General features: G+C 34.9%; 1 protein-coding gene across 2 annotated transcripts in view; it reads left to right on the top strand.

The window, feature by feature from the left end:
* Positions 1-17,199, top strand: part of RP1 (RP1 axonemal microtubule associated) — a 655,430-nt gene that overhangs the window by 454,198 nt on the left and 184,033 nt on the right. For both annotated transcript variants that reach the window (XM_021005939.2, XM_078153415.1), the window contains 2 exons: positions 8,032-8,186; positions 16,124-16,337. In XM_021005939.2, the coding sequence (XP_020861598.1) occupies positions 8,032-8,186; positions 16,124-16,337 (369 nt within the window). The remainder of the gene's footprint in view (positions 1-8,031; positions 8,187-16,123; positions 16,338-17,199) is intronic.

Genomic DNA, 17,199 nt, shown 5'->3' with positions numbered 1-17,199 from the left:
CCTAACAACTATCGCACTCACAACAGCAGCTTTTCCAGACTTTTTCATCCTTCCTCAAACCTCCCATCACATTTCCTGTCCCCACCCTCTCAGTTGAGAACCTTGCCTCATATTTTGCTGAAAAAATTGAGTCCAGACACCGAGTTCCTTATTTTTCCTTCCTCTTTATCTTATATTACTCAGATATCTTTCACTACCATCTTCACTTCTGTCTCAGATGAAGAGGTGGCCCTTGTCTTTTGCAAGGCAAAATCCTCTATTTGCACAAGTGATCCCATGCCATCTCTTCTTCTCCAACATATTGCCATCTTTTTTTTTTGATTATTTATTTTTAGTTTTAAACATTCATTTCCATAAGATTTTGAGTTTAAAATTTTCTCCCCTTCCCACTCCTCTCCTCCCACCCAAGATGGCATGCAATCCACTCTACTTATACATATTTTCCTATTAGGTAGGATGTAAAGAACAATTAGAACTAATGGGAGGAACCACAAGAATGAAGCAATAAAACAAAACAACAAAGGAAAAAGAGAGCAAATAGTATGCTTCCATCTGCATTCATACTCCATAGTTCTTTCTCTGGATGTTGATAACAATTTCCATCATGAGTCTTTTAGAGTTGTCTTAGATTCTTGCATTGCTGTGAAGAGCCAAGTCTATCAAAGTCAGTCATTGTACAATGTGGCTATTACTGCATACAATGTTCTCCTACTCATTTCACTCTGCATAAGTCCACATAAGTCTTTCAAGGTTTTTCTGAAGTCCACCTGCTCATCATTTCTTATAGCAAAATAGTATTCCATTATATTCATATACCACAATTTGTTCAGCCATTCCCCAATTGATGGGCATCTCCTCAGTTTCCAATTCTTTGCCACCACATATAGAGGTGCTACAACTATTCTTGTACATGTGGGTCCCTTTCCTGTTTTTATGATCTCTTTGGGATGCAGACATAGAAGTGCTATTGCTGGGTCAAAGGGTATGCACAATTTATAGCCCTTTGGGCATAGTTCCAAATTGCTCTCCAAAATGTTTGGATCATTTCACAACTCCACCAACAATGAGTTAGTGTTACAATTTTCCAACATCTTCTCCAACATTTATCATTTTCCTATTTTGTCATGTTAGTGTGATGTGATACCTCAGAGTTGTTTTGATTTGCATTTCTCTAATCAATAGTGATTTAGAGCATTTTTACATATGACTACAGATAGCTCAATTTAGTCATTTGAAAACTGCCTGTTCATATCCTTTGACCATTTATCAATTGGGGAATGACTTGTATTCTTATAAATTTGACTCAGTTATCTACATATTTTAGAAATGAGACCTTCATCAGAGACTCTGGTTGTAAAAATTCTTTCCTAGCTTTCTGCTTCCCTCCTAATCTTGGATGCATTGGCTTTATTTGTGCAAAAACTTTTTAATTTAATGTAATCAAAATTATCTATTTTGCATTTCATAATTTTCTCTATCCCTTGTATGGTCACAAATTCTTCCTTTCATCATAGATCTGAAAGGTCAACCATTCCTTGTTCTTCTAGTTTTCTTATACTATTAGTCTTTATATCTAAATCCTGTACCCATTTTGATTTTATCTTGGTATAGGGTGTAAGATGTTAGTTGTAGTAATTTGTGAAGAGAAAGAAATTGAAGGTTTTAGAATAGGCAAAGAAGACACAAAGCTATCATTCTTTGCAGGTGATATGATGCATATTTAGAGAATCCTAGAGAATCAGGTAAAAATTACTTGAAATAATAAACAAATTTAGCAAAGTTGCAGGCTATAAAACTAAACCCACAGAAATCATCGGCATTTCTATGTATTACTAACAAAGCCCAGAAGCAAGAGATAGAAAGAGAAATTCCATTTAAAATTACTGTATATATTACAAAATATTTGGGATTTTACCTGCCAAAGAAAAACTGGGAACTATATGAACACAATTACAAAACACTTTTCACACAAATAAAGTCAGATCTAAATAATTGGAAAAATATCAGTTACTCATGGGTAGGCTGAGCTAACATAATAAAAATTACAATTCTACCTAAATTAATTTACTTATTCAGCACCAAACAAATCAAACTACCAAAAGATTATTTTATAGAGCTAGATAAAAACAATAACAAAATTCATCTGGAAGAACAAAAAGTCCAGAATGTCAAGGGAACTAATGAAAAGAAATGAAGGGAAGGTAGCCTAGCTGTACCAGATCTTAAATTGTATTATAAAGCAGCAATAATGAAAACTACTTGGTGCTGGCTAAGAAATAGAATGGTAGATCAGTGGAATAGATTAGGTATGCAAGACTCAATAGCCAATGACTATACTAATCTACTATTTGATAAATTCAAAAACTCTAGCTTCTGGAATAAGAAATCACTATGTAGCAAAAACTAAAAACATATGGCAGAAACTGGGCATATACCATCTTTAACAATACCTGTCCCCACTAACCTTCAATCTTCCCCTGTCTACTGGTTGCTCCCCTACTGCCTACAAACACACCCATGTCTCTCTCATCCTCAAAAAATCCTCACTGGATTTGTCCAACCCTGCTAGCTATTATTCCATATCTCTTTACACCTTCTTGGCTAAACTCCTTTGAAAAGGCCTTTTTATAAGTTGTGTCCTTACTTTATTTCCCTTCACTCTCTTTTTAATTCTCTTCAGTCTGGCTTCTGATATCATAATTCAACTGAAACTGTTATCACTTACTTGCCAATGATCTCTTATTTGCTAAGTCTAATTCTCAATTCTCATCCTTCTTTACCTCTCTATAGCTTTTGATATTGTTGATCACCCTCTTCTAGTCTTTATTGCCCTTCCTAATTTTTTTTTTATGACACTCTTATCTTCTGGTTTTTCTTCAGTCTGTCTGACCATGCCTTCTCAGTCTCCTTCGCTGAATCTTCATTTAGGCTATATCCACCAACCACGGGTGATTGCCAAGACTCTATCCTAGGCCTTTTTTCCTTTCACTGTCTATATCATTTTGTTTGATGGTCTTGTCAGGTCCTATGGATTAAATTATCATTTCTATGTAGATGATTCTCAATTCTACTTATCCAACTCTAGCCTCTGTCATGATTTCCAGTCTTTTATCTACAATCACCTCCTAGACATCTTGAACTGGATGTCCCGTACATATTTTAAACTCAGCATGCCCCAAATTAAAGTCATTCTCTTCTCCAACCTATGTACCAGACCTCACCTCTTCTTAACTTCCCTATTACTGTCAAAGATACCACTATCCTCACAGTCAACACACCCTCAACCTTGTTTCAACCTTTATTCCTCACTCTCTCTCTCTCTCTCTCTCTCTCTCTCTCTCTCTCTCTCTCTCTCTCTCTCTCTCTCTCTCTCTCTCTCTCCCTACCCCCCAATCTAATCTGTTAATTCTACATTTTCAACATCTCTCATATATACCCTTTTCTCTCCTCTGACACTGCTGCCATCCTGCACAGGTCCTCATCACCTCATGCCTATACTGTTGCAATAGTTTTGTTGTTGGTCTCCTTGCATCAAGTCTCTCCCCACTCCAAAACATCCTCCTCTCTGCTATCAAAATGATCTTCCTAAAGCACAGGTTTTGCCATGTTATCCCCCTATTCAATTTACTCCAGTGGTTCAATATTGCCTCCAGGGTCAAATATAAATCCTATATTTAACTTTTAAAGTCCTTCATAACCTGGTCCCTTTCTACTTTTCTAGTCTTCACATGCTTTGCTCCCTTCCTCTGTGGTCCATCATTCTGGCCTCCTTTCTGTTCCTTGCACAAGACACTCTATCTCTAGACTCTGTGCAAATTTGCAGTCTATCTCCAATGCCTGTGATTCTCTTTCCTCATTTGTATTCCTGACTTCTTTTAAGATCTTCCAAAATCCCACCTTATCCCAGAAGCCTTTCCCTCTCCTCTTTAATGTTAGTGCCTTCCCTCTGAGATTATTTCCCTTTTATCCTACAGAGATCTTGTTTGTATATAGTTGTTTACATGTTGTCTTGGGGTATATTAGATATTCAGGGAGGTCTAGCACCTCTGATGTGAGGGCTTGTTGAAACTTTTTTTAGGGCTGCTTATACACCTTTGGTGTCTACCTGTCATGCAATTCCAAGAAGCTATAGCATGCACAGTGGCCACAGTAAAACTGTCTTGGCAGGTGGGTTGAACTAGGTTGAGGGTAACTAATAGGCCTCAAAGCCATCTTCGAGTTAGGGGGATGTCTATTCCAAACATGTGAAGGTGTCCCCTGGTGGAATGGGCAGAAGAGAACAATTTGATCTAATAGCCATGAGGTTGGCTGAAGCAGTGCTTGGAGTTGAGTCAGACATTGAAGATGCCAAGGTCATCCACTGCATCCCAGATCATCTCTAGTCATCTTGACTTTTGTCTTGCCACTGTACTCTAATAACTCTGGGAGACAGAGTGAAGCTGATGACTCTGTGAAACTACGTATAACTGAAATCCAATTTATATGCAAGTCAAGACATGACCCGTGTCACTGGTTCTCTTTGAAGATAAAGGATGAACAACCTCCCTCATTAGGCTTTCAACTCCTTGAGTACAGAAGCTATTTTTGTCTTTCTTCGTATGCCCAGCACTTAGCACAGTACCTGGCATATAGGAGACACCCAATAAATACTTGTTCACTTTACTTTTTGACTTGAGAGCTTTCCGTTCTTCTTAGGCTGATGTCCTCATAGAATTTTAGGCCATAGGATCTTCCCTATTCTTTCTCTTAACACTTTGGAATCTTCTTTCTTCAAATCTGATTTATTTAAACTGACTTCTCTCCTCAAAACTAGGTGATATGCTTATCTATCTGATTTTCTTCTCCTCTGTCCCCATTTGTAACTTAGTGTGGTCAATGACTACCAAATTTTCCATTATTTCCATCCAGCCACTATTTCTTATTTTTTTTGTAAGAATAAGATTAAAAATATATTTTTTCCCATTGGTTCCTGTATCTTTTGAAATGTGAATTATCATAAATGCAAATCAGCAAAGTGTTAGGTGCTTTATATTTTGATAGAAAGAGTTCTATAGCATATATCTGAATATTGGATTCTCCCATTACTATTCTGTGATGCCACCATGCTAAGTTTGTAATGTGTTTTTAATACTCCTACAATGCCTGGCACATAGTAGATGCTTAATAAATGTTCATTGATTTATTATTTTTTCTAAGTGATCTGTAGCATACCATGGTAACGAAATTGTTTCTCTTTGTGCTTTCATTTATCTTCAAACCAATATTACCCACCATGCTTCCCCATTTTGTTTACAGATTTCTTAATATGAATATAACTATTAAAAACTGAATACTTCATTGTCTTTTCCCTGCCCCCTCTTGTCAATTATATGCCAAATATTATAATTTCTTTCTTTAGAATATATTTCCCACTTAGACTCTTTTCCTCACTTTCAGTGATATGTCTATTCAGGTCCTCATAACCTTACTAGGTAGCCCTGTTCACTTTTTGGCAGCCTAAATTTTTAGGAATTTTAATTACTTTAAAATTTAATTAAAAGTTTAGAGTAGATTTACAATTTTAATAAATTTTAGTTTAATTTAAATTTCTTGACATCAAACCTAAATTTGAGTCTGTAACTTTGACCCATTTTTACTGGTTCCGCAATCTAGAATCAAACAAAACAAGTTTAATCCTAGAATTTTCCCAAGAATTGAAGTCATGCTCACTGTATTCTAGTTTGCAGATTTTATTCTCTGGCCTTTCTGAAAATCTATGCAACATTTGTCATTCTACAATATTGTGGAACCTCTCCTGTTTTCTTTCACAAAGAGTTGTGTGTGGCTCAGAAACCACATCTGCCAGTTCTTCTAGTAGCTGACGATGTAGTTCATCTGGATCATCAAGGGCAATAAGTGCTCTCTTACTTGTCTTGGTATCAACTCTGTTAGTCATTTTTGTTCGCTTATTCCCAGTATAAAGATCATTCCTTTGGCAGAGAAAACAGAAACAAAATCAGCATTGAGCAGCTCTGCTTTCTCTCTTCTGTCAGTTATCATAGTGCCATATGCTCCAAGAAAAGCTCCTGATCCTCCTTTTGCTTCCAGTATTACTAAAAAAAAATCCCCCAAAGCAAAACTTGTTGTTGTTATTCTTGCCTTCCTGCTCCAGCTTCAACTTATACTGAATTTTAGTTAAGGACTATACCACCATCTTCTCTTCATCTTCTATTACCTCGTCTTAAAAAAAAAAAGCCAAAGTGGTCGGTGAGTTTTCTGTGCATGCACATTGGACCCACAGTTAATACTTAATAAATGTTTGTCTGACAAATCTCACTTTTCCTTCTCATCAGAATGTTTTAGAATTTCATCCTTGAGCATCTCCTGTGTCTTCTGAGCTCACTTCTGTATCTTCTTCATCCATGGAATCTGACACAGTTTTCCTCTGAGCCATTTGAAATATGTGTGTATACTTGTACGTATGCATATATATAAATGTGCACATGTATATCTGCACATAATAAATGTAGATGCATGTGTATGCATAGCATACACATATGAACAGATACACACAACACATATGCACATGCATGCATGCACATAATACAAAAGCAGATGTGTCAAGTTAAGATTACACCTAGATTTTCTCTCTTCCATTGTGCCTTCTATGAGGAATGGTCACTTCCTCCTTTAGGTTCTCATTATTTTCACTGCAACATCCAGTTTTTTCTCATTAATAAAAATCAGATCTAGAACATAATTTCCTCCTGTTGGTCCTTTTTTAAAAATGAAATTATTAGAAAGGCAAGTCAAGACATTGTTAGGTTCTCTGCTTGTGAGAAAGAGTACCATTATATGTCTAAATTATTGAAATCCTTCGCCACTCTGTGCCAGGCTTGTGATCTGTTTCTCGAATTCCTTATCCATTTCCTCTTTCTTTTCAGGTGGTCTGTGGAATATTTCCATAACAAAAATCACATCTGTTTCTCCCTCCATTGATCCTCAAATTACTCTATATCATGCTTTCTTTCACTGGGTCCTGGTTATATGCACATAAGCAGTATTTTAATATAAAATGCCATCCCACCAGCTCTCTTTTTACCTATCCTGTTTCTTTTGAATAAGACATATCCATCAAAAGCCATGGCCCAGGAGCACCTAGGTGGCACAGTGGATGGAGCACCAGCCCTAGATTCAGAAGGACCTGAGTTCAAATCTGGCCTCAGACACATAACACTAGCTGTGTGACCCTGGGCAAGTCACATAACTCCATTGCCTAACCCTCCCCCCCCAAAAAAAAAGTCATGGCCCAATCATGGGCTTCATCCTACCTACCATGTGTCAGTGGGATGAGGCTAAATTTGTCTTCTTGTGTAGGACCTCTAGTTATTTTTGTTTTAGGCTTTATAATTTGGGCATGTATATATAGACATTTGAGGCCATGAGTTTTACTTTTGACTTTTCTTGAGGAACTTCTGGGTTTCCCAACTGCTACCCTTTCTTCTCTGTAGCTATTCTCTATGGTATCCAGCTTGGCACATAGTCATAGGAAGTCTTCTCAATCTTCCAACCTTTTTAGTTTAATATCCTTTTGATTAGATTAATAAGATCTACAACAAATACATTCTTACCAGCCTTTGTTAGGTGTCTTCCATCACTGGCCAAGGTTTTAGATCTTTATTTTGAGCCATTGTTCAGAAAACCAAATTCCATTCTCATATAGAATCTTAGCCAACTGTTCACTGCCCAAATTAATTTTTGTCTTGTATATCCCTTGATTTTAGTGGACAAAAGTTAGAAAACCACAACTAGTTCCTTGTTGTCATTGATTTCTCATCTAAGACTTCAAAAGGATTGACAATAACTCTAAGATTTTTCCCTCAATAAGTGTCATAACATTTTCCAATGAACATTTAATGACCTCTCCTTTACTTGTGTCCCCAATTGTCTCAGTATGCATTCACAGAAGAAAGTCTAAACTTATTAAATATTTATTTAATAATTTAATAAAGTTTTATTAAATTAACAATACTTTTATTTCTCTGCTTCCAGTTGTTAAATATATTGTTTCTGTATACACTGGAGACCAATGGGGAGCTGAAACCTTCGCCAATGTTTATATCACTCTCTATGGACAAAGAGGGGACTCGGGTGCTAGGAAGTTATATCGATCTTTAAAAAAAGGAGATTTATTTCAAAGAAACAAGGTAAAAAAAGTTGTATAATGTGTATTTAGTGACCTCTCTTGATGTTTTAAAATAAGTTAGGAAAACTGGCTTTGCTATGCACAGTCACATGGAAATGTGACTTAAACAGGAGTCATGAATTTGTCCTCTAAATCCCAGAGTTGGTTTTTGAATCAGGTTGTGTACAAGACTCTTACAATGAAAAGAAAGTCAAATATTAAAGAAAAAACCCTACGTGTGGAAAGGAAGTTTATTGTAAGCATTTGGGGTGGTAGGAGGAAGGTAGGAGGAGAAGAGAATGTAATAAAGAAGCACAGGCAAAAGATATATCCAGTGGCATGATGCTAAAATATGAAATGTGATAAAGTGAAAGTTGAGTTGCTCCATTCATAGGTTGTTTCTGTTTTCTTTTCCAAGGAAAATAAATTTTGTATTGAAAATGATAGAAAGAATGGTTTAGCAGTAAGTAGTTGAAACCCAGTATAAAGTAGGGAGAAAATAAGCAAGCAACTCTCTGCTTCCTACAGAATATGTTCAGTCATCTGCCCAGAGATGTCCAGGCAACCCCTTTCCTTTCTATAGTCTTCTAAATTAAGACACTTGTTTCTTGATACTTCTTTAGCGAACAAAGTTTGAATCTTTCCTTTGGTCCTCTTTGACTACAAATGCGGTTTTTGTTCTAGGGGAAGCATTAACTGCATTGACCACATGTTAATTATAGAGTTTACACACTTGGGCTAGTTCTTAAGATTAGCTTTTAATACTAGAGTTCTTAACCTGGTGTCCATGATCTTTTTTTTTTTTAATGATAATTATAATGTAATGGTTTTCTTTTGCAATCCTTTTTTTTTTTACTTTATGAATTTAAGAATATTACTCTAAAAGGGGTCCATATGCTTCACCAGACTAAGATGATTAAGGGGACCACACACACACACACACACACACACACACACAGAGATAAGAACTCCTAACTTAAAAGGAGGAGATGACATTGTATACAGTACTGGGTCTGGTGTCAGGAAGACCTGAGTACAAACATGGCCCTAGACACTTACTAGCTATGTAAGCCTAGGAAAATCACTTAATCTCTGTCTACCTCAGTTTCCCCAACTGAAAAATAAGGATAATAAAAGCACTTACCTCCCAGAGTTGTTGAAGATGAGATATTTGTACAGCACTTAGCACAGTGCTCGTTGTGTACTAAGTGCTTAATAAGTCCTTCCTTCCTTCCTTCCTTCCTTCCTTCCTTCCTTCCTTCCTTCCTTCCTTCCTTCCTTCCTTCCTTCCTTCCTTCCTTCCTTCCTTCTTTCCTTCCTTCCTTCCTTCCTCCTTTCCTTTCTTCTTTTCTCATAAGAGACAAATCCAAGCAATAAGTAGGAGACCCAGGGTGTGAATGACCCCCAGGTTCACTGTTCTTCCCATAAAAACATTGTGCCTCAGATCTAGACAAGATGTCTTTTGTAAAGTGTTTAGCCCTTCTGCCTCCACACAAGAGAAAAAAATAAAACCTTATGTAATGTCTAATATGAAGAATCATGCTGACATGTGTCTTCCATTAATGTTGGAAGCTTTTTAATTTTGACAATTCCCATCATTAAATAATAGTTTATCCTATGGAATATTATTTAGGAATTTCAGAAGTCTAAGAAGAAACTGTAAGTCTCTTTTCACTAACAATTATATTTTTATAATTTGTTTTAAAAAATACTAAACGGTCATAGGATGGTTTGTAATTGATTTTTAATTTATTATTTTGAAAAATTCTTAGAATGAAAAGAAAATTTTAATAATAATGTAATTGTTAACAACAGCATCAATAGCCAAAGATGTTTCTTCATTGTCTACTCTCCCTTTCTTTAACCAGATATGTCATTTCATTAGTATATGGAGCTACCGGTTATTGTCATCAGTATATATTGATGCCTTCTCTTCAATGAATAGTTATAAAGGATTAATTAAGACACTAATAAATTAAGTGATTTACACTATTGATTAGAGAAGTGCAAATCAAAAGAATTCAGAGGTACCACATCACACCTATCAGATTGGCTAACATGACAAAACAGGAAAATGATAAATGTTGGAGAAGATGTGGGAAAATTGGAACATTAATGCATTGTTGATGGAGTTTTGAACTGATCCAACCATTCTAGAGACCAATTTGGAACTATGCCAAAAGGGCTATAAAACTGTGCATACCCTTTGACCCAGCAATACCACTTTCTAGAGATGTATCCCAAAGAGATCATGCGAATGGGAATAGGACCCACATGTACAAAATATATATAAAAGCTCTTTCTGTGGTGGCAAAGAAATGGAAATTGAGGGGATGTCCATTAATTGGGTAATGGCTGACCAAGTTGTAGTATACAAATGTAATGGAATACTATTGTTCCATAAGAAATGATAAGCAGGTGGACTTCAGAAAAACCTGGAAAGACTTACACAAACCGATTCTAAGTGAAGTGAGAAGAACCAGGAGAACATTGTAGACAGTAACAGAAACTTTGCATGATGACTAACTTTGATAGACTTACCTCTTCCTAGCAATGTAAAGATCCAAGACAACTCCAAAAGACTCATGATGGAAAATTCTATCCACATCCAGAAAAAGAACTGTGAAGTCTGAATGCAGATTGAAGCATAGTATTTGCTTTTTCTTTTTTGTTTCTTTATTTTTTTCTTCTTTCTCATGGTTCTTCTCATTGGTTCTAGTTCTTCTTTATAACTTGACTAATGTGAAAATATGTTTAATATGAATGTATATGTAAAGCCTATATCAGATTGCACACCGTCTTGAGGTAGGGGAGGGAAGGGAGGTAGAAAAAATTTAGAACATAAAATCTTATGGAAGTGATTGTTGAAAACTAAAAACATATTAACTAATTAATATTTAAAAAATGAAAATAAACTAAAAAAAAGAAATTAAGTGATTTACTCAGTAGCACAAAGAAAGTGGTAACAGAGGGGGAGCTTAGATTTCCATCCTCCTGGCTCCAAAGCCAGCTGTGTGTCCACTGTGCCAGTGGTATCAAACTCAAATAGAAACAGATCCTTATGGCCTACATATTGACTTAGAAAACCACAAATTAACATTATTTATATTGTATTGTATTTTTTATTTTGGTAAAAATTTACCAATTATATTTTAATCTGGTTTGGGCAGCACTCAGGAGTTTTTCTAGATATTTTCCTTACTATGGCAGGCTGAGTCTCACTAACTTTACTTTACTTACTTTTAAGAAATCATGTTGATGAATTACTCTATCACCATGACAATTTTGTCAGAACCTTCCCTAAAAGAAAATTATTTCTTTAAGTCTTGGGGTTATTCAAAACTAAATATTCAATAAACATTTATTTAGTTCCTACTGAATTCTGTACTTCATGTAAGGCTCTGGAGAGATACAAGTTTAGATAAGACAGAGTCCCCACCTTTATTGAATTTAATAGAGGAATATACAGATATGTACATGAATGTACAATATTACATGAGAAATTCAATAGAAAGTGGAAATACAAAGTGCTTGAGATGATCTAAGGGAGTCTTTCAGAAGAAGTGGCATGTTGCATTGTCTAATGGAAAGAAAACTATATTTGACATCCATAAGACCAGGTTTCAAATTGATGTCACCACTCCAATGAAACTGCTCTTTCCAAGGGTGAGAATGATGTATTTTAATATTAGAGATTTTTTTATTTATCATCTTCATTTCTGAACCTGTCTTTTCATTTTCTCCTCTCCATTGAGCCATTAGTTGTAACAAAGATTAAAAAAGAAAAAAAATCAGCAAAACCAATCAACATATTAATCATATCTAATAACATATGCAATACTCCATGCCCATAGTAGCTTACCTTTGAAAATAGGTATCATTTATGTAGCACTTCAGTTTTTGGAAAACACTTTATATATTTTAACTTTCTTGGTGCTGGCAAGAAACTTGTAAGGCAAAAAATGTGTCATTTTATAGATGAGGAAACTGAGGCAGTGAGAGGTTAAGTAACTTACCTACAGAGGGTCACAAAGATAGGACGTATCCAAAACATGGTTGGAACCATGAACTTCTTGAGTCTAAGCCCTGCAGAAAGAAGTAAAGGAGATATTCTCAGCTCTTCTTTGGCATCAAGCTTAGCAATTGTAATATAAAATAAAAAAAGCATTCCAATCCCTTTTTCTGTTCTATTTACATTGCTGAAATCATTGTGTATATTGTTTTCCTCATTTTGCTTACTTCACACTGCATCAGTTGATATATCTTCCCATGTTTCTCTGGAGAAGTTCTCTGTCATTTGCTTTAAATGCTCCATTTTATTATTTATATTTTTTTATTTTTCCCTTTGAGAGCTGTAATTTTAGTCTTAATTTCTACTCCTAATTCTTCTTTTAATTATCTTATTTTTCTGAACCATCTTAGAAGTTCTTTCAATTTTTCTGCTATAAATTTTGGAGTAGAGGAAGAGGTCTTAACATAGTTATTGAAGTGCTACCCTTTTTATCTGAAATTTTCAAGTCAATTTATTTTAGTTCATAGAATTTAGCCATGGAATATTTGAATGTTTTCACTGTTTGTTTATTTTAATTTTTTTTTTCTAAATAAGTCTCTCTACTGGTTTCACTATGATGCCTTTCCTTTCATGAATTCTTTGTTGCTTTCTTTTTATTGTTTTTTTTGTTATTTCCTTCTTTATTTGTAATATTTTATTATTTTGAGATGATAGAAAGATAAGATTAAACATGACCTCTCCTTCAGTCACTCTACTGGAACTCAACCACTTTCCCATTTTTCTATTTGACATTGGATCAGGAACAATAATACAAGTCTCCATCCTTTTCAGAAGCAGCCTTTTTTTTTTCTTGTCCAGATCATTAGGGTTGGGCAAGTTTATGAACCTTTGTCTATTAAGGAGTGGAGAAGTCTAGCTGAATTGTTGCTAAACAGGAGACTCTGAAATGCAATAGACATAGTAGCATTGGGTGCAGAGTTAGAGCTAGGAGTTTGAATATAGGAGATGGCAATATAACCTTGAAAAATTTCCTTAAACTATATGGGCCTCAGTTTTCTTACCTGTAAAATGTGGAGGTTGGACTAAATGGCCCCTAAAACCCCTTCTAGCTTTAGATCTGTGATCACAAGATCCTCTGATATTTTTTTTTCTTCAAGCCATTTCATATGGGGAATTCCTTCCTGGGACAATAGCATAGAAAAAGTAGCAAGATAATAGAGTGTCATAAAACATTTAGCTTTTTTGATATTATTAATAAAATCTAGGAGGAAGAGATAGAGAAATTGTATTCAGAATAATTATTAGATATATTAAACATCTTGAAATTAACCTATCAACCCAAAACTTCATGGCTCATGGTTTGACTGAGCTAATAAAATAAAAATGATGATACTACCTAAACTAATTTACTTAGTCTGTGCCAGTGAAGCACTTTCTGAAGCCAATGTTTCATTTTAATTTTTTTAAAAATTGAATCCCTGGAGTACTCTAAATAAGTTACAATATCTTCTGCAAATATAGATCATTTTTGCTCCTCTTTGTTTATGATTGGTCCCAAAATCTATTTTTGTTGAACTTCTACAGCTAGAAACCAAGGGATTTCTTTATAGAACCAAACAGAAAGATAAAAAAAAATCAAGAGAAATAATGAAAAAATGACAGAATGGAGGTCTAACATTTCAAGCTATTTTATAAATCATTAGTAATTATAATTTTTGGTATTAACCATAAAATAAAAAAGTAGGCAGGTAAGATGAACAAGACCTGTATTGAATGAAGGAATGAATAAAAAAGCATTCAATAAGTGCACTCCAGATCCCAGGCTTAGATCTAAGTAATGGAAATCTAAATGCAAAAGTGAAATAAACTCTGTCTTCAAGCAACTTGCCTTCTAATAATGATAAATTACATACACACACACACACACACACACTCTAGAAAATGGTGTTTTAGTTTAAAGATGATATTTTAGTTTGAAAAGTCGTAATGAATGTATAGATAAATAAGGCATTCAGTTGACACATTCTTTCCAGGTACAGTGATAGTATTAGTGTTATTAATGTGTCCAAATCAGGAGATAGAAAGTAGAGAGCAGGGTACATGTACAGCAGCAGAGCCTATAGCAAGATGGCCCAAGTGGATGGTTGGATAAAATGTGAAAGCCAGTCTGGTCTGGACCTGGCTAGGTATAGTGAGCTTGGTGAATTTGAACTCACTAACCAATCAAGGCAACTCAGATCCCAGGTAGAGTTCCAAATCTGAGAGGATTAAGTGCTTGGTTTCTGAAGGTCTGGTCTAGAAGCCAACAAATTCATGCCTTCATGTTCAATAAGCTTAAGAACATACAGTATAGGAGGAAACATTCCCTTTTCTATAAGAACTAGGGGTAAAATTAGAAAAGAGCCTTCTGAAAAATGGGAATAGCTCAGCATCTTACATTATGTTTCATGATGAGTTCCAAATGGATGTGATCTAAATATTTTAAAAGTTACAATATTTTTTAAAAAATGGAAAACAGAAGTAAGTACCATGCAGTTCTATGGATTAGGAGAGAACTTAAAACAAAACAAATAGTAAAAGAAATTACAAAAGACATTATACACAATTTGTACTATATAAAATTTAGAGCTTTTTTCATGAACAAAATCAATGCAAATAGAATAAAAAAGGGAAATTGCCAAATTAAAAAAAATCTTTTCAATAAGCATCTGTTGTGAAAGTCTGATTTCAAAAACAAAATGAAGAATTGTCTACATGTATATGACTGAGACCCAACCCTGGATAAGCAAATCATCAAAGTTAGCGAATTTTTCAAAAGAAGAAATGTGAACTATCAACCATCACATGACAAAATGTTCCAAGTCACAAACAGTTAAGAAAAATACAAATTAAGACAACTTGTAAGTTTTATTTTGCATCCATTAAAAGTATGAACAGTTCCCTTATTGCATATTTGGAAGTATAAGTATCTGAAACTCACATATTCAAAACAGATTTCAGTATCTTTTCCTTCAAATTCACCCCTCTTGTGAATTTTCCTCTTTCTGTTGGTATTAATACTATCCTTAGTCACTGACTTTTGCAAACTCAAATTTACTCTCTACTCCTCTTTCTACCTCATCCCAATCAGTTGACAAAAATTATCAATTTTGCCTGCACAACATTTCCTGCATTTGTCCCTTTATCTCTACTCACACTACTACCACCCTATATCACATTCCTAACATCTCTTGCTTGATTTATTGTAATGGCCTCCTTTCTAGTCCCCTTGTTTCACACTTTTCCCCTTTCTTAATCACTTTTACTCTTAATTGCCAAAGTGATATTCCAAAAACAAAGGTTTGATCATGTTACTCCTTGATCAAAATCTCCACTGGCCCCTATTACTTTATTACTTCTAGGATAAAATTCAAATGCCTTCATTCTACATTTCTAGTCTTTCAAAACCTGGCTCCAATCTATGTTTCCAAGTTTATTTTGCATTATATCTTTTAATGCATACTACTATCCAGATAAACTTTATTTTCCTCTTGTTCTTTACCCATGGAATTCCTTCTTCTATCTCTCTGCCTTTGCACAGGTTATACACATATCTGAATTGTGCTTCCCTTTCATATATACCTTTTCATATCCCTAGCTTCTTTCAAAGCATGGATCAAACACCACCTCCTCTATGAGACCTTTCCTGAACCTGCTACCTGTTAGTACTTTTCCCTCAAAATTACCTTATTTTTCTTTGTAACTGTTTTGTTTTTATTTACATGTGTGCATGTTTTTCTTCAGTAGATTGTAAACTGCTTGAGGGCAGGAACCATTCTACTGGCCAGGGTTGTTATGAGGATCGAATAACATAATATATATAAAGTGCTTTACAAAACCTTAAAAGACTATATAAATGCTAGTTATCATTACACCCATTGATCCTTTTAAATATTTGATTTTGACAGCTAGATTTATTCATAATTGAAGCTGTTTCCCTGAGTCACTTGGAGAAAGTGCTTCTTGCACATGATGGAGAAGGTTATGGAGCTGGCCTTTATTTAAAGATGATAACTATTCAGGAGTCCGAAGACCCAGACATTGAATGGGTATTCCCATGTTGGAATTGGCTAGATTCCCATTTGGGAGCCTATGCAACTGTTTCAGAACTGAAGACTATAGGTAAGTCACCATAGAATAAGACCTGAACAAAGCAAAACGATTGTAGAGTATTTGAACTAACAAACTAATTCTAGAGCTTCACTTCTAAAGTTGATTATTGTTTCTATGTCTTAAAGAAAATGTCTGTACTTGACTATACTTGATTCACTTTTTTTCAGCCATCTCATTCATGAATTTATCCAGTATCTATTGTATACTAAGTACTAGGAGAGGGATAAAATTTAGATAAGACATTATTTCTCTTTCAAGGTGCTTGCCATTGGGGAGGGAGCTGAGAAGCAAACAGAAATTACATAATAAATGCCTTAGAGATTTTGATGTAGTGGAAAGAATATTAGGAGGCCATAGGTTCAAGTACTGGCTCTGCTACTTAATACCTGTGCGACATGGAGTAGTAATACATTTAACCTGTTTGGGTTGCAATTTCTTCATATGTAAAATGAGTAGGGTTTGGGAGAACAGAAGTTATCTTCTAGCTCTAAATCCATATCCTTATTAAAATAAAGGTCTATGTGAGGTTTAAGGGGAAAGATAATTATTGATTGGGCAGCTAATTTCTAACAAATCAATTGGATCTTTAGAAACTCAATCAAGTTTGATTGTCAAAAATGTCAACTATTTTATTTAGCACTGACTTTCACTGGGACATTATTAGGATGAATTACTGTTTTTGATAAAAACCAATATAGATCTTCAGTAAAAGTTAAAATAAACAAACAATGCCACAATTCACCCTCAACTGCATTGATACCTTCTGGTTCTCTTGTGAAGAAGGAACAGTTAAAGGATCAACACAGCTTATCTTCACATTATAATATTCTACCCTAGAACTGTAGAAAAATCAAAAGTCACAGTGGGTATT

This window comes from Phascolarctos cinereus, unplaced genomic scaffold, assembly GCF_003287225.1.
Source record: "Phascolarctos cinereus isolate Bilbo 61053 unplaced genomic scaffold, phaCin_HiC Scaffold_4;HRSCAF=312, whole genome shotgun sequence".
NCBI classification, from domain to species: domain Eukaryota; kingdom Metazoa; phylum Chordata; class Mammalia; order Diprotodontia; family Phascolarctidae; genus Phascolarctos; species Phascolarctos cinereus.
Note: the sequence above shows the minus strand (reverse complement) of the source record. Positions and strands in the feature narration are given on the sequence as shown.